The sequence below is a fragment of the Protomyctophum parallelum genome (genome assembly GCF_964188405.1).
Source record: "Protomyctophum parallelum genome assembly, chromosome: 2".
Taxonomy (NCBI): domain Eukaryota; kingdom Metazoa; phylum Chordata; class Actinopteri; order Myctophiformes; family Myctophidae; genus Protomyctophum; species Protomyctophum parallelum.
In genome coordinates, this window is record NC_139699.1 from 60857207 (window position 1) to 60879095 (window position 21889).

General features: G+C 43.2%; 2 protein-coding genes across 3 annotated transcripts in view; one reads left to right on the forward strand and one right to left on the reverse strand.

Annotated features, from left to right (window-relative positions):
- The window catches only part of LOC310877050 (EMILIN-1-A-like), a 98630-nt gene that overhangs the window by 14194 nt on the left and 62547 nt on the right, over positions 1–21889 (forward strand). The window lies entirely within an intron of this gene.
- On the reverse strand, positions 10474–15207 carry LOC310879392 (uncharacterized protein). Of its 2 annotated transcripts, XM_083794027.1 has the most exons (3): positions 12304–13243; positions 12056–12208; positions 10474–11796 (listed from the first exon to the last, which is right to left on the reverse strand). In XM_083794027.1, exons 1-3 carry the CDS (start codon positions 12388–12390, stop codon positions 11701–11703), a joined length of 336 nt encoding a protein of 111 aa, XP_083650153.1. In that variant the 5' UTR covers positions 12391–13243; the 3' UTR covers positions 10474–11700. The 2 variants fall into 2 exon arrangements, 1 of the variants encoding a protein (XP_083650153.1); XR_014571006.1 differs by lacking the exon at positions 12304–13243 and adding an exon at positions 13800–15207 and having other exon boundaries at positions 10474–12208.

Here is a 21889-nt window from a genome sequence, read left to right on the forward strand (position 1 = left end):
GTCAAGGGCCAATTCTATAAATATAGTGACTGATAGTGGTGACTGTCTCTCTCTCTCTCTCTTTCTCCTGTCTCATATACTGTACTGTATGTCATATTCATTATGTATCAACCACTCGTTGAACCCTATAGCATCCCTATTCTGGGAATGTCGACATTTGGCGAAAAATATAGCAGATCTACAAGCTCACAACGCGTCACACCATATTTGGTGTTGAGAGAATACAGGAGGGGACCCTTGTACCTCTGGGGTCGCCAAAGGTATGAGGGAGGGAGAGAGAGAAAGAGAGAGAGAGAGAGAGAGAGAGAGAGTTTTGAAAGAAACCTTTCATATTTTAACACGAGTTGTGTCCAATGGGACAGTTAAGCGGTTTACTACTTTTCATTGGTTCATTCTTTTTCTTTAACACACAGACGTAAAGGGTGTTAGGTATAGGTGCTTTCCTCCCGACAGCAACAATATGATATTATTTATTCATGAATATTCATTTCCGGGGTCCAAAATATATCATCATTATAGAGCTCCTTACTACTACTGATCCCTCACCTCACCTTTGACATGATCTCTCTCTCTCTCTCTCCCTCTCTCAACCCCATCTCTGAAAGTCAAACACACGTATGTGCTGCTTGAGAAAAGTCCCACTGAAGAGACTTGAGACTTGAGATCAAAGTCTTATGTCTTAAGTCTGTCGGTCTGTCGGTCTGTCGGTCTGTCTGTCGGTCGGTCTGTCTGTCGGTCGGTCGCTCCCTCCCTCCCGCACAAAGACTTCCATTCACAACACACACCCTAATAGTCTGTCTGTCTGTCTCTGAGAGCAACACCAGAGAGCGAGAAGAGGACACAGGAGGCAAGGGGAGAGGAGGGGAGAGAGGAAATAAAAGGAGAGAGTGTGGAGGAGGGGAGAACATGAAAGAGGAGGAGAGAGAGTAAATGAAAGGAGACGGGAATGGAGAGATGGAACAGTAGCTGGATCGTGCTGTAGTGTCGTCAATCCTAGCAGCCCATTTTGTGTGCAGATTCTGACCTGAGATCAGATTCATACGAGGTTTCCACTGGACACACACTGGTCTGATCAACCCATTCTGAACTGAGATCAGATTCTAAAAATGTCAGTCGCTCTTCGATTTTTCAAAAAAATAGCAGACCTACAAGCTCGTATCGCGCCACTCGGTGGCGCGATATGAGCTTGTAGATCTGCTATTTTTCAATAGCTAAAGCACAACATGATGCTGACACCAAAATGGGTGCCCGTTCAGAATGGGTTAATCAATGACCAGCTACAGCTGTTCCAATGAGATTGTCCAAGTCTAGTGACCTGAGTCTGACCCTTATAGCTATCACATTAAATCCTGTTGAAACTAGTTTCCTCTCCGGCATGTTGACAGAACTTGACAGGAGACATATATTGTCGTTGTGCAGACAACCTGTCACTGTCAGAGTGAAGTCGTAACAGTTTTAACATGACTGTTGTTCCCCCAGTAGAGACACACACACAGTAATTCCTTCTATACTTGGTTGCGTGCTGTGTTGTGCACCGAAAATAGCTGGTGTGTCTACAGTACAAGCTCACACAACGCGTCACACTGCAGTGCACTCTGTTGCTCTTGGCTGTGTTAACTGACATGGTCTAAATCGGCACCGAAACGCTTGCGAAATGTGCTGTTTTTAGAAAGTCTCATTTTATAAAATTAATCATTGAACACCTCGAATCTGATTTGACCTATTCAATTCTGATTCGGCCATTCGGGTATACAGTTCATTATTTTATTATTTTGAACAGAGAATAAAACTAGAAAAAGTGCCTCTCGGGCCACAGGACTCCACCAGGGCAGGTCAGGTTGTGGCCTCCTGGTGGCGCTATAATAAGCCAATGTGAAATGTGCCATTTCTTCTTATGCCGTGGATGAGGCATTTTGTTCCAAAAAATGTGTTTTGCAAAAATCCACCTCTTGGTGGCGCTATAAAAGGCCAATGTGAAAAGGGTGGGATATATTCCTGAGCCTAGTAGGAACGTCTGTGAAAGATTTCACGTAAATTGTGCACGCTGCGTTCATGATTTGAGGCTTTTTGTTCAAAAGGGGCCAATCCTGCAAAATTTGAAAGCCAATGTTAGCCAATCAGGATGGAATATGAAATATCAGACGCGTTGAGAGCGCGACGCGTTGAGAGCTTGAAGATCCGCTATTTTTGTCCAAAAGTGCCCTCTTAACGGGATCTCAGCCCCTGCCTCTCTAACACTCTCTGCACGTCCCTGTTCTGCAACACGACTCAGCCAAATAATGAAGCACTTGTGTTGTTCATTCCGCCTCTAATCTGCTCTCTCCTCATGGTCCTTGCTGGCTCAGCTCAGACCATGACTAGGTTAAGTTTTTATAATAGGCTAACACACATTGTGCACATTCTCTGTGTTCATTTCCAAATGGACCCTTGCAGGTCCATTTGGCTTGACTCTGAGTTCAGTCACATACCTCACGAATGGATTTAACCAATATTTATTATGGAATGAGGATACAAGTTGTGCATATAATATTTTACCTTGGCATTCGGCTCTGCTACATGTTTCTCCCTGCTCGGCACAATCAAACGCCATCCTTAAACGTTAAGAGCAGGGAGTTAGATATACAATAACAACCCCCATGGGGAACAGAAATAACAGAGCCCACCGGTGGTGCTGGGGTGGTGGTGGGAGCAAACATCACATAACAACCAGGAACCATATGCAGAGGAAGGCAGGAATAGCATGCAGTCTAGTGAGCTTAAAGGACAACTTTAGTTTTTTTCAACCAAGGTTCTTTCATTTGCTGCTTTCTTTCATTTTAGGGATTTTAGCTGTTTTTGACAGGGGGGGCGGGGGCATTCGAGCATGGGGCTAAATATGTATTTATTTACAAAATATTATGGCGATATTTTTTATTATTATTTACTATAGTCCTAATAAACCCCAGGAAATTACATCTGGCCACAAAAAAATCACAGGATCTACTGAATGTGAAGGTAGCCTACTGGGGGGAAGCCACACTGTCAGGTCGATTGTCCAGTTCCAATAATATTACATATCATATTACAGTTTTTAGAGCTGGGGGCGTGTAGAATGTCATATTGCAATTTTGGGCTTTCGACACCCCGTGGATTGCGCAAAACGGCCTTGAATTAGTCATGGGAGTGTTTAAGGAGTGTTTGAGACGTACCCAATCAACATGTCCGTACTATTCTCTTTACCAGTCAGCTGATGTCACATACGGAATGCGCACTTTGGGGATTGTGGTATTACATTTCTGCATGCTGGCACCATAGAAGACATGACATGACTTTGTCACATTTTGGTTAATTATTCCTATTGCACTGCATGCTGTCACCTTTATGCCTCAAAATAATTAGTTTCTATTGAAAAGCACCAGTAAAATAACGTTTATTATATTTTATTTCATTCAAGTCACGATGAAGGAATGAGCCCCGATGGTATATGGTCTTCGCTCGTAGCATTTTATTGAAGAAGACTTGAATTGGGTGTGATACAGCGTATGAAAGCAAACTTCCCAAGGATTATGGAGATGTTTTTATTTTTTTTAAAGGTTGAGAAATGAAAGAATTATGGTCGTTTCTAATCTCAACATTTTACAAAAAAAAGACGCAAAAAGAGCGCTGTTGCCATGTCTCATAGAAACAAGTAAATAGGTCTATTAAAATAATCCCAAAAGAAGCGCATATAACAGGGGTCTGTATATTTTAAATGAAGTGCCATGTTTTTATTTTCTAGATAGTGAGTCTGCCATATCCAGATTAATTTTAATGACACCACATTAAAATAAAAAAACATATTTTGATTGTCCACAAATATAAAGTTCTTCCTTCTTTTTAAATAATGTTCTTGCACATTGTTATAATGATCATTATATATCCCCTGCAGTCAGAGTACATAGTTTTAATGAATGAATGTGATGCATTGTGAGCTGGTAGATCTGCTATTTTCAAAAGTAATCTTGGACATTTTTTATTACATTTTTGGATTAGCCGTCCTTAGTTGGGCAAATGCATTAATCTGGGGATCCTTGACATGGGAATGTGCTGTGTGAGGATCACTGGTTTAAACAACATTAGGAGAAAAGCCCAAATAACAACTTTAGAAACAAGAAAAGCAACCACAACTAGTACTACCAATATTTATATAATCAACTTTACAGAAAAAGAAGCCGCTTATAATAAACAGACATGGCAACACTCCAGCAGAGTTCAGAGTGTAAAATCAAACAGTGCTTTTTGCATTTATGAGGTGGTCAGACCCACGTCTAATCGTTATGCGCTGAGTGTTTTTAGGTCAAGGGGCTTAATAGCAAATTGCGCAAAGCGAAAATAATTAACATATGGACACTCCCACAATGTTAAAATATTCAGGAACGCCGTATGCCATATGTGTGTGCGTTCAACACGGGCCGATATGCCTTTCATAATACGATTGTGCGCAGAGCGAGGGCAATTTATGTATTACCCCATTGTAAAACGGACCTTCAAAATCCAGCCCTGTGTCATAGGCTCAATATGTCAGTTTGCCACATTCAGTAGAACTAGTGATCTTTTGTGGCCAGATGCAATTTCCTGGGGTTTATTAGGACTATAGTAAATAATTAAAAAATAAATTTGCTATAAAATGTTGTAAAGAAATACATATTTAGCCCCATGCTCAAATGCCCCCGCCCCCTGTCAAAAACAGCTAAAATCCCTAAAACGAAAGAAAGCAGCAATTATTAGAGAAATAATTACTTTCTCTAATAACAACCTAAAAAAAAACTAAAGTTGTCCTTTAAGTAGCCCTCCCAATTGGTCAGCTGACTGCCACATCAGCGAATGACATGTGGGTCTTGCACACACTGAATACACCCACATAGTAAAGCAGCATATTGACCCCTTGAGTACTGTATATGTATGCGCCTTTGAGCACAGCAGGAAACCCCTCGAGTATATCTGACTGAACTAACTCCGCAAGCTACGTATCATTAAAATGTACCCAGAAGACTCTTATGAATTCACCAGGGGGGCAGTCAGACAGATATTTTGTGAAGCCACCGAGGAAATCGGGATTTCCTGAAAGTTCATATAATGGCCTGTTGTGGCGCTGTCATTGGACCCAGAAAAACCCATAGCCCCATAGAGGTCCATGTATTTGGGCCCAACTTCACCTAGACTGTATTACCTTAATAAACATGGTCATGAATACTTTCTTCTTCCAGTCACTAGTTTAAAGTCATAATATTCTTTTTGGAAAAGTATGGTCCCATTAATTAAAAAAATTACCATAAAGTCGCGTATGTTCTGAGGGGCGTGGCTACCGTTACAGTCTATGATCGGGATTCCCCACCCACTCGAGTCAAAATAAAAACCAACGGAGAAGAAGGGGGGAAGTCCCGCCTCGTTGTCTGGTCCCAAACTGATCTAGAAAGATGGCGACTTACACTACAAGGACTGACAGGCTTCATTTTACGTTCATGTTAGACCCGGAGAACGCTTTGTCCATATTTGTTTTACAGTCTATGGAATTCACCCTGCAGGTCCCTGACATTGAACACAACTTGCAACAGCGAAATTGCTTTTATGTTTGATACTTTGTCCATCTTTCTCTGACTGTGTCTCTCTCTCTCTCCATATTCAATGTATTTCTTACTTTTGCCATCACTGTCTGACTTGTCTGTGTGCCTTTTTGTCCTTCTCTCACTCACTGCCACTGCCACTCTCTCGCACGCATGCACGCACGCACGCACGCACGCACGCATGCGCACGCACGCACACACACACACACGCACGCACGCACGCACACACACGCGCACACACCCTGCTAGTGGTTTGGTGTGTCAACGCTTGAGGTTCGCCAGAAAGCTGAAATGGGGATTAGGTGGTCACAATTAGAGGGAAGTTAAGAGTGAGGTTTGTGTGGTGCACGGAGCGTTGTGATTGGTGGGTGTTCTCCCCAGTGGGGGTATCAACAGGGATGTGTGACCTCGCGCAGAACAAGCCTAAGCCTCCAAAACAGTCATTGGGACGCCGTGCGCGCACAATATGGCCTCCCAGAGTGCAGTAGAGTTGTGTCTATAGCTGTGCGTGGGTGTGTGTCTATAGCTAATCTCACAGCTGAGAGAATGTTTTTGATTCTAAAGCTGTGGACTGGAACCTAATGAGCGTTTGCGGGACAATAGAGGTCAACACTAGTGACTCAACTGACCACACACCTTTTGAACGGCGTAGGTGCCAGAAGTGAATGAATGGCCCCCAAAAAACAAGATTGGTACTGTACGTGTCCAATATTGCCTGGCCTGTTTGCATGCCGGCTGCTCCTAGCACATGTAAGCCTGACGTCGAAATGTAAAAGTCATCTAAATCCCGACATTTTTCTATATGAGTGGTGCTCAACCCTTTTCATGTCAAGGACCCCCACAACTGTCTATATTTGGTCTTGGACCCCCATCTGAAAATATGTTGTTCCAGGGACCCCCCCCCAGAAGCAAAGATTTGAGTTATAAGCGTTGGCTCTGAAAGAATATATATTCAAAGATTTGCACTGCATTTTCATGATTTGAAAAGAAAAATAGCAAACCTAAAAAAAAAACTAAAGAAAATAGCATGTCTTGAAAGGTTAGTTAAAACGCTTGAAAACGCCGGAAAGGGCTGGAATATATAGGTGATGTTTGGACTCTGGCAGTTAACGAGTTTTTAATGTGGAAAAAAGATTTGTGGGGTTCTTGATATGAAATATTGAACACCACTGATACAGAAACATAGGTATTTCAGAAAACTGTTATACAATTTAGAAGACATTTTTTAAATGTCGACGTCAGGTCTAAATAGTTTAAACCCCCCCCCCCCCCCCCCCGTTCCTGGGGTCTATGTCTCTTGGACTCTGTCATGAACAACCACACGCTCATGGAAAAGACCGCAGGGCTGGAGACCGGGACGGGTTATACTCTCTCTCTTTGAAGGAATTTAAACACAGGCTGAGAGGAGAGGCAAAAGAGAGGAGGGGGGGTGGGGGGGGGGGTGGTGTGGGTGGTGGTGAGGACAAGGGGAGAGGAGAGGAAAAGGAGGAGGAGGATGTAGTTTTGGCATCAGGCAGACACATCTGGGCTGTTTCTCCTCAACTGAACCTCCCCGCCCCCACCAAACACGCACTCGCGCGCGCAAACACACACACACACACACACACACACACACACACACACACACACACACACACACACACACACACACACACACACACACACACACACACACACACACACACATGCCTCCTCTCCTCCCTATTTCCCCCCCCCCCCGACCACAGTGATGTCCTGCATTAACCACTTAACAAGCGTGTCACAATTTCTGGCCATTAACTTTTAACACGTTTTGAATGTCCCAACATGGGCTCGAAGCGTTGAAAGTGGTTATAGGATGACACCAGTTCAGAAAAAAGGTGTGTTTTGGACATGGTGGTGGTTGTGTAATAACAGCAGACGGTGTGACAGCTGAACCCGGAGTGGAACACCACAGTACAATAAAGGTCCAACAGATCAGGGACGTGCATCACATAAGGCCTCACTCACACCTAAAAGACACACTTGTGTCCTGTGTGTCTTCTGTGTGTCATGGCCGACCTCCAACGGGAGTCACATGGTTTGAAGACATAACCTTGTTGCATGGGGGAGGGGGGGGGGGGGGGGTGGGGGGAGGGCAGAAGACAGCCATGCAACAGCGTTGTGTCACGAAACCATGTGACTCCCATTGGAAGTGCATTGAGGCGGCGGCCATGACACACAGAAGACACGGGACACGAGTGTGTCTTGCGTGTGTCTTATACGTGTGAGTGAGGCCATAGATATCAAAGGGGGCTTCTGTAAAACAACTGCCATTTCTGGACCAGGAATGCATGCAGCGTTCGTTTACTATACATGGTGTCTGTCTGTCTGTCTGTCTGTCTGTCTGTCTGTCTGCCTGTGGCGGTATTTGTGGTTTTTGGCGTGGCTGACTGTGTGCGCTGCTATGAGTGCTGACATGTGATTGAGCACTGGGTCTGCATGATAAGCAGACATTAAAACATCTTATCTTATCTGGGAATCAGGCTGTGGAGGAGTGTACTCTGTGTGTGTGTGTGTGTGTGTGTGTGTGTGTGTGTGTGTGTGTGTGTGTGTGTGTGTGTGTGTGTGTGTGTGTGTGTGTGTGTGTGTGTGTGTGTGTGCATGTGTGTGTGCACGTCCATCTGAACGTAACCAAATATCACTGCAGCCCCGATAAGAGCAGCTGGACATGCTGTGTGGATCTGATCTGATCTGTCCCGAAAGATCTGACACTCTTTCCACTGAAGCAAACACAATACTGATCCACAATATCTGTGTGTGTGTGTGTCTGTGTGTGTGCGTGCGTGTGTGTGTGTGTGTGTGTGTGTGTGTGTGTGTGTGTGTGTGTGTGTGTGTATATGTGTGTGTGTGTGTGTGTGTGTGTGTGTGTGTGTGTGTGTGTGTGTGTGTGTGTGTGTGTGTGTGTGTGTGTGTGTGCGTGCGTGCGTGCGTGCGTGTGTGTGTGTGTGTGCGCGCTCATGCTGTGTGCGTGTGCGTGCGTTTGTGATTTTTCTTCTGTTACTCTAGTCTGGTGAATCATAGATTGTGCATATCGGTATGGATGTGAGAAGATTAGGAACTGTTTGTACAGTATGTGTGTTGGTAAAAGTGTGCATATTTTTCCGTGTTTGTGTGTGTGTGTGTGTGTGTGTGTGTGAGTACAGTACATGTGTGTAGCCAGATAATCAGAGATCTTTGCCTACCGATACGTTTGTGGAATTCTACATTCAGCGAACAAAGCTACGCCTACTGCTCTGGAAACAAACCAGATCATCGCCCCAATACGAGGGGCCTCCCTAAAGTCTTTGCGTTGGTTATGCAATGCAGTTCTTTAAAAAAAAAAGCTAAAGTATAACATCATGCTTAAAACACCAAAAGGGGTTCCCACCCAGAATGGGCTAGAGCAAGGATCTTCAACATGTGACAAGGCAGAGACAAGAGTCGAGACTCTCCTCCTTCTTTTGAGACACTCATACGTATATCGTCATGGAGCTAAATATTCAGTGTCTTGAAAGGTTAGTCGGTGACACTTGGTTCCTTTAACGTCAATTATTTTCTTTAGTTTGAAGTTGGTTGTTTTCTTTGATTATTTTGGGTTACCGTTACTTTGAAACTTCCCATCTTTTGGCCTGCTTTTACTTTGACACTTCCTGTTACCATCACATATATAGACCGATTCTGTACCGGTTTCATGGTCGCAGCCTACGTATTTCCTGTAGGCGGATCCGCCATAGCTGCGGGGGAGATCAGCACGTCTTTCATTACAGTGAATGTAAAGTGTCTTGTTTTCGTTGGCTCACGTTACGCTAATTGATAACTCTATAACGTTACAAAGATGCCCAAAAAATCGGGACGAACGTGTGCAGTTCATGGCTGCTCCAACAGTAGTGGCAAAATCCAACTCTGGAAAGAAACTGAATGTCAAAAACACAAACCTCTACATCATGAAGATTGTCCATGCCAAAAGCCATACGGTTTGCACAGATTCCCTGGGCGTGCAGAGGACAATGACGTGCGCCAGATGTGGATCAAAAACATCAACATAAAGGACTTTGTTCCCACAAAGAACAGCACGGTAACTTTTGGATACTTTTTGTTAGTTATACCATTAATGCTAGCATGCAGCCCCCATTGAGGAGTGAAATGTTATCTCAACTAGTTCATCATTGTTAGTAAATAAGTCACCTGTGGCTTGACATTATTGTGATTAAATACTAGGCTATTTGGACAAACTATGACAGTCTAATGAACACAAATACTGCAGGACACAGTTGTATGGTAGGGTTCTACACATAAACAAACTTCATGGAAAGTTGGAAACATCTGGGTCTAAATTAGACCCAAGTAGTGAGTCACAACAGTGGCTGAATGTTGACAATCTAGTCTACCCCCTATGAAATGGTGCAAAGCAATGTACAACGTCCACTCTATGAAATGGCTATGCCACCATTTAGTGGACAGTATTTTCTGAATCAGAATAAATCTTTATCACATCACAAGGTGGGTAAAATTATTAGTTGAGAAGGCGTTTTTGCAGTCAAAATAGAGGCATAAAGTGCATAATATAACTAATTGCATAACATGATACATGAAACCATTTAGTGGACAGTATTTTCTAAATCAGAATAAATCTTTATCACATCACAAGGTGGGTAAAATTATTAGTTGAGAAGGCGTTTTTGCAGTCAAGATAGAGGCATAAAGTGCATAATATAACTAAATTGCATAACATGAAACCATTTAGTGGACAGTATTTTCTAAATCAGAATAAATCTTTATCACATCACAAGGTGGGTAAAATTATTAGTTGAGAAGGCGTTTTTGCAGTCAAGATAGAGGCATAAAGTGCATAATATAACTAAATTGCATAACATGAAACCATTTAGTGGACAGTATTTTAATGCATTATGAGTTATATCTGGTAGCCTACCAGTATTTACTATTCATCCTAATTATTCTATCTTTAGGTGTGTGGAGTACACTTCCCAGATGGGAGGCCAACAAAAGAACACCCGTATCCAGTTCTGCAACTAGGATATAAACATGTACGTTTGATTCTCCCCTTCAAATTGACAGTTTGATGTGATTGTTTTTGGTTCAACAGATTAGGTTTATTTTGAATAAAACAATAACTTGTAGTGCATCGTTTCTTTTCCTTTCACAGGGGAGAATGACATCTGGTAGAGCCCCCCCTAAGAGAAGAGGCCTTCGGTCATCAAGCAGCAGCAGCACACAAAACGCAACAACATCAACAACAACAGAATTAAACGCAACAACATCAACAACAACAGAATTAAGAGCAGGACCTGAAGACACCAGTGATATCGGAATGGAACATATTGCAGACCACAATTACTTCCGTATCAACTCAAGGGCAAACAGTGCAACACAAACTGATGTCATGCCTCTGAAGCGTGATATTGGAATCCAGTGTCCAGAAATTATTACAGACCACAGCTACTCTACCATAAAGTTAACAAACCGTGCAACACAAACTGATCCTACACCATCATTGTCAGCCTATGACCTAGATGACAAAGATGCAAGGTTTCACACGGGCATAGGTATTGCAAGTTTTTGGCAGCTTTTACATTCCCTCATAGCTTTTCACCCACCTCCAAAGATGACCAGATTAGCAGTCCATGACCAGCTGTTACTCGTTTTAACTAGGCTACGTCTTTGTTTGATGTTCACAGACTTGGCTAAAAGATTTGGAATAAGCAAGACCTCAGCATGTGTGATCTTTTCACTTTGGAGACCAATACTTGCTAGGTTTATGAGGGAAAATGTGATTGCGTGGTTGCCTAGGGATACTCTCAGAAGAATAATGCCATCATGTTTCAGTAAAAATTATCCCAAAGCAACATGCATAATAGACTGTACAGAAATATTTGTCCAAAGGCCAAAACACTTAAGAAAGCGATCCCAAACATTCAGCAACTACAAACATCATAACACTTACAAATTATTATATTGTATTGCCCCCAATGGTTATGTGATGTTCACATCAAAACTATTTGGTGGACGGGCCAGTGACACTTTCATCACAAAGAACAGTGGTCTTCTTGAACTTCTGATTCCTGGTGATCAAATCCTAGCAGACCGTGGGTTCACCATCTCAGATGTGTTGCCTCCAGGGGTGACTCTGGCTCTCCCAGCTTTTACTCGCGGCCTCAAAGAACTTCCTGGGCATGATGTTGTGGCAACACGGCGCCTAGCAAATGTCAGAATCCATGTAGAGCGTGCAATTAGAAGGTTCAAAGGTTTTAAAATGGTCAGTTATGTCATTCAAGGTAGTATAAAACATGTTGATGACATTGTGAGTATTTGTGCTGGGCTATGTAATTTGCAACCCAAGTTAATTCAGACTGAAACTGAGCAACAAGAAACATCTGATATTGAGGAAGAAGAGGAATGTGATGTGGATGAGGATGTAAGCCTAGATGAGCATGACATGACTTGATCCTCTTTACCCCATCGAGGGGCATAGGGCGTCCACCAGAGCTCTCCATCTCAATCTCCTGGGCCTGGGCTTTTGCTTCCTGCCAGCTCATTCCAATGTTCTTTAGGTCTTGGAGAGTCTCTACTCTCCAGGTGTTTCTCAGCCTACCCAGATTCCTATTCCCCTGAGAAAGAGAAAGATGGAAAAAATTATAAACAATTATTATTAATTCTCAGTTTCCCTCCTCATGCACAATAAGTAAAATGTTTATTAGAATACCTGTATCCCTGTATCCTCTTCAAACCACTTTGTTGTCAAAGGCTCCGATGTTTGGTCATGCCTAGTGGCTACCAGCAAAGGTGCCATTCAATTTTCGTTCCACCCAGTTTTGTGGATTTTCTTTTTTGGGCACTTCAGAGGCTACTGATGATTCAGATTTCCTTTAATTTACTCCAAATAAACTACTCTGGCCCTTTGTTTGTGCAGCAATTGTCTCCCTCTCATGTTTCCCACATATCACATTTATTTTCATTACAAAGTTTACATTTGTGTTGAGCTCATGACATGCTCATGACATGGTGAGTTTTTCATTTGCTTTGTTTTGTGGCTGTGCAGTCAACACGTTATGCAAAAGAGTTCCAGGTATTTTGGATAGACCAGCCATCTCAGGGGATTGCATCCGTCTCAAAAGCTGTTACTTTCATCGAGGTCCCTGGTCTGGCCCCCTGATGTTGTCAACTGCATCAGGCCTCACATTGTCACATTGTCATCTGTGCATGCTGTGCCTGTGTGGCTGGCCGCATCTTTGATTTTGTACAGTATCCCTGCTGAATGACTGCAGCTCTTCCCTTAAGTTGGTTGGCCTAGCAGTCGCAGTTCACATCCACCACTTTGCCATCCCTCCTCTGCAAAGTTACTTCAACATGATGGTACATGATAATGTCCTGTGAGTAACACAGGTCCTTTCAGAACTGTGCTCATCATTTGGTAGCATGTGGAGTATCTTGTCAAAGTCAGGGGCCAGATAACAGTGATTGGCTTGATTGGGCACCCTCTGGGTGCACACCCTGTAGGTGCATAAATTGATTCCCTTGGCGTCTGGCTGGTGTTTGGCTGCTGCTACCATACCAGTCTTTATCTGCTTGGTTTACCAAAACCTAACTCGGTCGGTTGTGACAGCCAGCGACTAACAGAATGAGTACCTGGATTGACGACGTCAGACAGTGGCCTCCAGTTACTGATAAAGGTAATTAATTGATGGCAATCGCCAATCAGTGCTTAAACCACTGTCTTATTATTACACTGTCTAGTAGACTAGACTAGCTTTGACTATTTTCCTACACCATCTCTTTGCCAGAAAGTCACCATGGCATGCATGCGGTTAAGTTAGTATTTATCCCAATGCTGCCTGGGGTGGTTAACTTGTGTTTACTGTTTGTTGTTTGTTTGCATAATAAAAATTATGAAATGCAAATCTTAATGATCTAAGACTGTGTATTTCCTAATCATTACAGATAAGTGGTATTAATCCTATTAAAAAAACGAATGTTTTTATTTATTTTTATGATAGGTATTCAAGAATATTTCCTTCACCGACTGGCATGTGATGAACAACCCAATGCCAACTACAGGTCCCTGATAGAGGGTCAAAATTACCTGAGCTCCGGATGGGTTGGCCAGATACTCCACAGGCTACCAGATGAGGAGCACATACTCTTGAAAGGACCTGTTCGCTACTCACAGGACATTAAACAGTACCATCATGTTGAACTGACCTTGCAGAGGAGGGATGGCAAAGTGGTGGATGTGAACTGTGACTGCATGGCCAACCAAGGGAAGAGCTGCAGTCATTCAGCAGGGATACTGTACAAAATCAAAGATGCTGCCAGTCAGGGGTTCACAGGCACAGCAAGCACCGATGAGGCTTGTGTCTGGAACAGTTCCACGTGTGACAATGTGATGCCTGATACAGTCGAGAACATCAGGGGGCCAGACCAGGGACCTCGGAAAAAAATGAAAATAAAGTCAACAGCATTTGAGAAAGATGCAGATGTCATTCAGCACCTCACATCCCCTGAGATGGCTGGTCTATCCAACATACCTGGTACCCTTTTGCATGATCTGTTGACTGCACAGCCACAAACCAAAGAGGTTACTGATAAACTGCCCACATGTCACGAGCAATGTGCTCAACAAAAATGTCAACTTTGCAACTGTATTTTTGAAAGACATGTGTTATGTGGGAAACGTGAGAGGGAGAGAATTCTTGTACAATCCAAGGGCCAGAATAATCAATTTTGGCTAGATCAACGAAAAATAAGAATCACAAGTAGTGAGGCCTCTCAAGTGCCCAAAAAGGTTGACCCACAAAACTGGGTGGAACGAAAATTGAATGGCACCTTTGCCGGAAATACAGCCACTAGGCATGGCCAAACATCCGAGCCTTTGGCAAGAAAGTGGTTTGAGGAGACCACAGGAATAACTGTGGAGTGTACAGGACTTGTTGTACATGAAGAGGAAAACTGGCTTGGTGCCAGCCTTGATGGTATTATAGATGCCGATACCATCATTGAAATTAAATGTCCTACAGCCAAAAAACTTGTGGCACACAATGGCAGTCTGCTAAAAATGATTGACTCTAACAAGTACGATGTGAGGCATAAGGATGGAAAATATATTCTGAGGGAAACGGCATCAGGATTAGGGTACTATTACCAGGTACAAGTGGCGATGCATTGTGCTAAAAAAAATAATTGTAAATTCATTGTCTGGACTCCAAATGAGCAGGTCATTGCAGATGTCCCATACAATGAAGAGTGGATTACAGAGAAAATCAGCCACCTGAAGGACGTGTATTTTCAGCACTTACTTCCAGCAATATCCACAAGGATAGCCCACGGGGTAATGAAAGTGGATGGACTAAAGTAAACTAGCCCTCTTTTGAATTTAATGAGTTTCAGTTGAGAAAATGTTTTCTGTTTTTTCTTTATTGCTCTGTAAAGCACTTTGCGCTGCATTAATGTCATCAAAGAATCCAAAAGATGCTATATTAAGTATATTATTAAGTAAAATAAATATTTTTTTGATCTGCACATGCCTGTATCTCCAACTTCATGCACAGAGGCATAACATTTTCCACATTGGATGCTGTGTCTTCACTTCAGGCCCTGCTGCTGCTTTATGACTGAATGCCTCTTCTCTTGGGGGGGGGGGGGGGGCTGCATTCTCCTCTGTGAAAGAAAAATAAACAGTGCTTACCTTTCTTTTTTTTAAGTTATTGGTTTTCAAAAGAAACCAAATATTAAATGAAAACAATCACACCAGACAGTAAATTTTAAGGGGGAAATTATATTTTTATCCTAGTTGCAGAACTATGGGTGTTCTTTCAATGGCCTCCCATCTGGGAAGTGTACTCAACACACCTAAAGATAGAACGATGAGGATGAATAGCTGGTACCACATAATAACAGACTCAATAACGCATAAAACATATTTTCCACTAATTTTGGGCAGATTAGTCATATGATGCACTTTATTCCTCTATCTTTTTACAGTAGCCTTCAATGAGTGAATCTTCTCAACTGATAATTAATCACAATTATGCCACGCGGCCCACGCCGCATGTGACTTATTTTGAGGAGCAGCTTAGCCTACTAAAAATTATGTTTTGATGAATTGAACAAGGTGGACCCTGTTGTAAACAAGTGTAAACAGTAATGTTTAATTGGGTCGTCCACTCACAGTTAACAGTCTTTGTATTGAGTTTGTGCTTGAAATATACTGTAATTCTGCAAACTGTTTTCAATCAATCAATCAATCAATCAATCAATCAATGTTATTAGCGTTAGCTTAGCCATTGTTCACATGATGCTACTGCAGTCTGTTTTACGCGATCGTTACATTTAGAGTGAAAACGTGTACATAAACATTCAGATTTCAAATATGAAGTACTCACCACGTGGGGCACGGGTGTTAGAAATGTGCTGGTACGGCGATTAGCATTGCTGCATCCCGCGTTGTTTAATAAAAGGCATTTTATCCGAGCAGTTTTTTTGTCAGGTCGAGGAAGGAGTGTTGCGCTCTGAAACAGTGGGTGTGTTCGATATATTCACGCTGACCGCACTGCCAATACAAACTAATGAGAGAGTGCGCTCCCGGTGAGAAACTGTGTATTTTCCGAACGCACCCCGTTTGAGAAAAATAACGAGGCGCTTGGATAAAAATGCCATTTATTAAACTACGTGGAATGCAGCAGTGCTAATCGCTGTACCAGCACATTTATAACACCCGTGGCACACGTAGTGAGTACTTTATATTTGAAATCTGAATGTTTATGAACACGTTTTCACTGTAAATGTAACGATCGGCGCCACGTGTTTCGCTAGCTGGACAGTGAACAGTTATTAATGACATGTAACATATTTCACCACTCAATGGGGGCTGCATGCTAGTATTATATTAATGGTAGTTAATGGCAACTAACGAAAAGTCTCAAACTTACCATGCTGTTCTTTGTGCCTGGGAAGTGGGAACAAAGTCCTCGCTTTTTGACCCACTTCTGGCGAACATCTGTCCTCTGCACTCGCAGGGAATCTAATGGCTGCCGGCGCTGCGCAGCCTGCGCTCATAGACAATCGTCATGATGAGTCAGGACGTAGAATTTGTCTCCTCCTAAGTGCATGAATTTTGCCACTACTGTTGGAGCAGGCATAAACGACACACGTTCGTCCCGATTTTTCAGGCATCTTTGTAAAGTTGTAGTGTTAGTAATTAGCGTAACGTGAGCCAACGAACACAAGTCACTTTACATTCACTGTAGTGAAAGACGTGCTGATCTCCCCCGCAGCTATGGCGGATCCGCCTACAGGAAATACGTAGGCTGCGACCATGAAACCGGTACAGAATCGGTCTATAGCTGAAGCCTGTTACCTTCACTCACCTCAGAGCCACTCACCACACACAGCCAGAGTGACACAGGGAGAGGGTATGTTTGAAGCAGCAGAGCCACATGGTATGAGATTGTTTGCCCAACTTCATGTTTACCCAGTTTGATAATGTTGAGATGTTCGTACCTTGTCCTTCAGTGGACTGAACTGAACCGTTTTATATTATCCACAGTGTCCATCCCAGTATGGAGCTCAAGGTGGCCTTTCCAGCCCATAGCACCCTCGATAAAGCGGAGCGAGGTAGTGTTTGTTTGTGTTTAATTTGAGTTCTTTATGATTCGGGGCTTAATTATTGTATTTTTTTAGCATTGTTTTGGTTTCTGGTAAATTTAGCATTTTTCTTACATTGTCTTACATACAGTATCACTGCATTATTTATAATTGACCTTAAATTAACCCTTTTTATTGTTGTTATTCTTCAAATCAGGTGACAGGAAGTATCAAAATAAACAAGAAGTAACAAAATAAGACAAACAATAAATACAGAATATAACTAATAATCAAACTAAAGACATGATTGCAGAACCCAGTGTCACCGGCGGTATCGCACGTGTGTGTGTGTGTAGTCGCACGTGTGTGTGTGTGTAGTCGCACGTGTGTGTCGTTCTCCTCTCATAGTGGTATGTGGACTGTGGTAGTCGTCACTAAACCACGCGACAATCTTTTTTTTTTTTTTTTTTAAGATATTTTTTGCGGCTTACGCCTTTATTGATTTTTTAAGGGATAGAAAGTAGGCTGACAGAAAACGGGAGAGAGATGGGGGGATGACATGCGGTAAAGGCCGTGTCGGGTGCGGGAGTCGAACCCGCGGCACACTGCGACTGGATCACCAGTCCGGTGCCCAGACCGTTACGCTACGGCCTGGGCCAGACAATCATTATTATGCATCTTGAACAACACTGGGATTATTTATGGACCTGCAGCAGTAGGTGAATAATTACTTTTATCTATGTTGGACGTTTGTGTTGCTGCATCATGAGCTTGGAGGTCTGCTGTGTTCCTGCATCATGAGCTTGGAGGTCTGCTGTGTTGCTGCATCATGAGCTTGGAGGTCTGCTGTGTTGCTGCATCATGAGCTTGGAGGTCTGCTGTGTTGCTGCATCATGAGCTTGGAGGTCTGCTGTGTTGCTGCATCATGAGCTTGGAGGTCTGCTGTGTTGCTGCATCATGAGCTTGGAGATCTGCTATTTTCAACTGTAAAGTACATTTTGATGCCGACCTAATCACGGACCGGTCGACGCACCTACGGACCGGCCGACGGTGCTTACCGGCCGGCGTGTCGGCCGGAAGAAATGGATTCTGCCCTTGCTGAAAAACCTGCTAAAATGACGGAGTGGACTTGAGCCATGAGTGACATTCACTGGTTGACAAAAACACCTTGAACAGGAGCCCTCGTAGAAGGTTTCTTCGACTGGAACGCCCTGCCAACGGTCATTAAGACATGTTGAATCCCTTGACTCCTTCAAAACCGCTCTCAAAGGGCATCTACGGACGGCTGCAGTTAGAAACTGGCCCCCGTAAAATCTGAATCCCCCACCCACCCCTTTACACCCTCACTGTATATGTTTTCCCCCCTTTTTACCTCCTTTATATATATTTTTTTTTTCTTCTTTTTATCTAAACATTTCCAGACAGGTTTTTAGCCCATTCACTGAATTTAGGCCTGTCACAATTATTATTATTATTAATTCTCTATTCGCAATTATTTGAGATAATCTCAATTATTTCGTATAATCTTCATAATCGTTTCCATGTTGAGAAATGTTTATACATTTTCAAATATATATGAATATATTATTTTAAACAGCGGAAATAGCCTGTCTGCCAACTAACTTGCAACGCGTCGTGGCACATTGTTCTGACCTGAGATCAGATTCATACGACGTTTCCACCGGGACACACACTGGTCTGATAAACCCATTCTGACCTGAGATCAGATTCTAAAAATGTCAGTCGTTCTTCGATTTTTCAAAAAATAGCAGACCTACAAGCTCGTATCGCGCCACTCGGTGGCGCGATACGAGCTTGTAGATCTGCTATTTTTAAATAGCTAAAGCACGACACGATGCCAACACAAAAATGGGTTCCCGTTCAGAATGGGTTAAACATGTTCCAATGTTAAATGCCAAAACACAGGTGAAGTCGTTAATCGCAGAGGGTGACCTAATGCTTCTCTCTTCTCCTCGTGATGATCTTTCATGATAGTCTCATGGGTGAAGTGAGGGGGGCGTGGGGGGGGGGGGGGGAATCACATCTGTTTGTGTGTAAATGTGGGACAGGGATGAAACGACTAATGAGGTAATGAAGTGTTTTGTTTCAGACCTGCCCTCCCTGCTGTGAATTTTTCTTATAGCTTTCCTAGGGCCGATTCATACTCCTATTTTCGAGCCCAATAAAAGTCGGTTCGGCTCTGTACAATGTGACGTCATTTGAGGTTCGGGGGGGGGGGGGGGGGGGCGGGTACCGTCCTAAAGTCGGCTCTTCGGTGCTACTGAAAATCGATGCAATTTGAAAGCATTGAAAACGGTTGAATGAAGTGTACTCGGATACGGATCGCTGCAATGTGAAAGCATTGAATACAGTTGAATGAAGTGTACTCGGGCACGGATCGATGCAATGTGAAAGCATTGAATACAGTTGAATGAAGTGTACTCGGATACAGATCGCTGCAATGTGAAAGCATTGAATACAGTTGAATGAAGTGTACTCGGATACGGATCGCTGCAATGTGAAAGCATTGAATACAGTTGAATGAAGTGTACTCGGGTACGGATCGATGCAATGTGAAAGCATTGCATACAGTTGAATGAAGCGACCGTATTCGGGAACAGGTTGAATGAAACCGACTCAGTGTGAATCTGCCCTACTGTAAGTCAAGTCTTCTTTTTGCTGGGTTAGTTAATCGAAAATTGACGATTTTACAAGCTCACAGATCAGCTTTATTCAACATGCAGTTATGTATGAAACTATAAATCAGGCATTGGGACTAAATCACGGCCGGCAAAATATCTAACATCTTATAATATTTGGTCTACTAAACTAAATCATTTCAGCTGACTAAAATATGACTGTAACTAGTACTAGAACCTACAACCCTGTTGTTCTGCAACTATCCATTATTTTCTTGCTGACCATTCCAGCGATTACTTTTTAGGTTCATCTAATAACTGAGAAGCATGTTCAAAGCGTTCTCTTAAAATTTGGGATTTTGTATATCAACGAATCAATAAACCACTTACGCCGTGGATTACACTTTGTCGTACATCGGCGTTGTGATAAATAGCCGTTCTACAAGCTGACAACAAGTCCACATCAAATGTCTTGACTAGCTTTGACTATAATGCCATGCCCAAAATGGGGATGGATTAGTATTGAGTTATTTCATGAAAGGATTGATTTTGTTTTGAAACAAACCGATTAAATGGATTAGTTTGAGTAGCTGTCGCAACCCTACCGCACTGTGTGTCTTTGAGGCAATGGCAAGCAGACCGAGGACATGAAACCAGGCTATGAGTAGCTTCTACTACAGCGACTGGGAGTGAAGAGCCTTGCTGGGTTTTTTTTTCGTCACGCTGCGTCGTGCAGACAGGGAGAGGGGAGTCAAGCGAGTGAATGTGCTTCCCGCTACTCTATACCCGCCTCGTCTCGGGGTTTCCGCGACAAATTGGAAGTGGTCTTCCGAAATAGCAGCGAGGCCTGTAATTGAGGAGGAGGTAATGGTACGGTAGGGCTGCGTCCGCGGTCGCCTGGTCTACCCCCGTCTCTCTTAATTCCAGCCTGGTGCTGGGGAGCGTGGTTCCCCCCTGGCTCCCGTCACTGTATTGCGATGCGATGCTAGCTCTCTGTGGGCTCACACTGCAACTTGGAGCAATGACAGGCTGATCATGGCCATGCGTGACCATGGCGGGGTGCCCTGCACCTGCTGCTGCCACTGGCAGGCTGATCGTGGCCATGACCATGAGAGCACTGAAGGCCTACCTTTTTAACCCATTCTGACCTGAGATCAGATTCATACAAGGTTTCCGCCGGACACACACTACTGTGTCTGATGAACCCATTCTGACCTGAGATCAGATTCTAAAAAATGTCAGTCGCTCTTCGATTTTTCAAAAAATAGCAGACCTACAAGCTCGTATCGCGCCACTCGGTGGCGCGATATGAGCTTGTAGATCTGCTATTTTTCAATAGCTAAAGCATAACATGATGCCGACACCAAAATGGGTGCCCGGTCAGAATGGGTTAATAAGGCTTTCCCCCGAACCCACTGATTTTATTCCTTGACCCATGCCCTCATGTTCAATAACTGTTATGCCGTTTTCCTCGATGCTAAATTGTGTGCTTTTAATCGTGTATAATGTTCTTTTTTTTTGCTTTTGCCTACTGTTTTATATTTTTGTCTACTGTAGCACTTTGAGCCATACTCTGCACACACACTCCTTGAATGCCACAGCTGAACCTCTGCCCCAAGGTTTTCACATTGGCCTCTTATAGCGCCACCAGGAGTCCGCTTTGTGCAAAAAAAAAAAAAAGGACAGTACAACTATACAGATTTTGTTCAAACATCGTGCAAATTGGCACGCAGTCTCTCTAGAGCCATTCAATGAAACAGGTATTTTTTCAGATTTTTCAGACTCCATCCTGATTGGCTAAGATTGGCTTCCAAAGTTTGCAGGAGTGCGAATGGCCAAATCTTTGCCTCAAATGTTTCACATCTGCTCTTTATAGCGCCACCAGGAGGCCGACATATGTAAAACACATTTTCTAATATTACTCCTTCAGATTTGATCCAAATTTCACGCAAATCGGTACACATGCTCTCCATAGTCAAGTGATCAAGACAGGTTTGTTTGATTTCTCATAATCCATCCTGATTGGCTACAATTGGCTTCTAAACTTTTCAGGAGTAGCCCATTTTGTAC

Excerpts from the sequence above, each read along its gene's own strand:
- LOC310879392 (XM_083794027.1), bottom strand. The coding sequence starts at position 12,390 with ATGGCACCTTTGCTGGTAGCCACTAGGCATGACCAAACATCGGAGCCT. Across the intron at positions 12,209-12,303 it reads AAGAGGATACAGGGATACAG|GGGAATAGGAATCTGGGTAG; the intron begins GTATTCTAATAA and ends TCTCTTTCTCAG. Across the intron at positions 11,797-12,055 it reads GCCCTATGCCCCTCGATGGG|GCGCCGTGTTGCCACAACAT; the intron begins GTAAAGAGGATC and ends GACATTTGCTAG.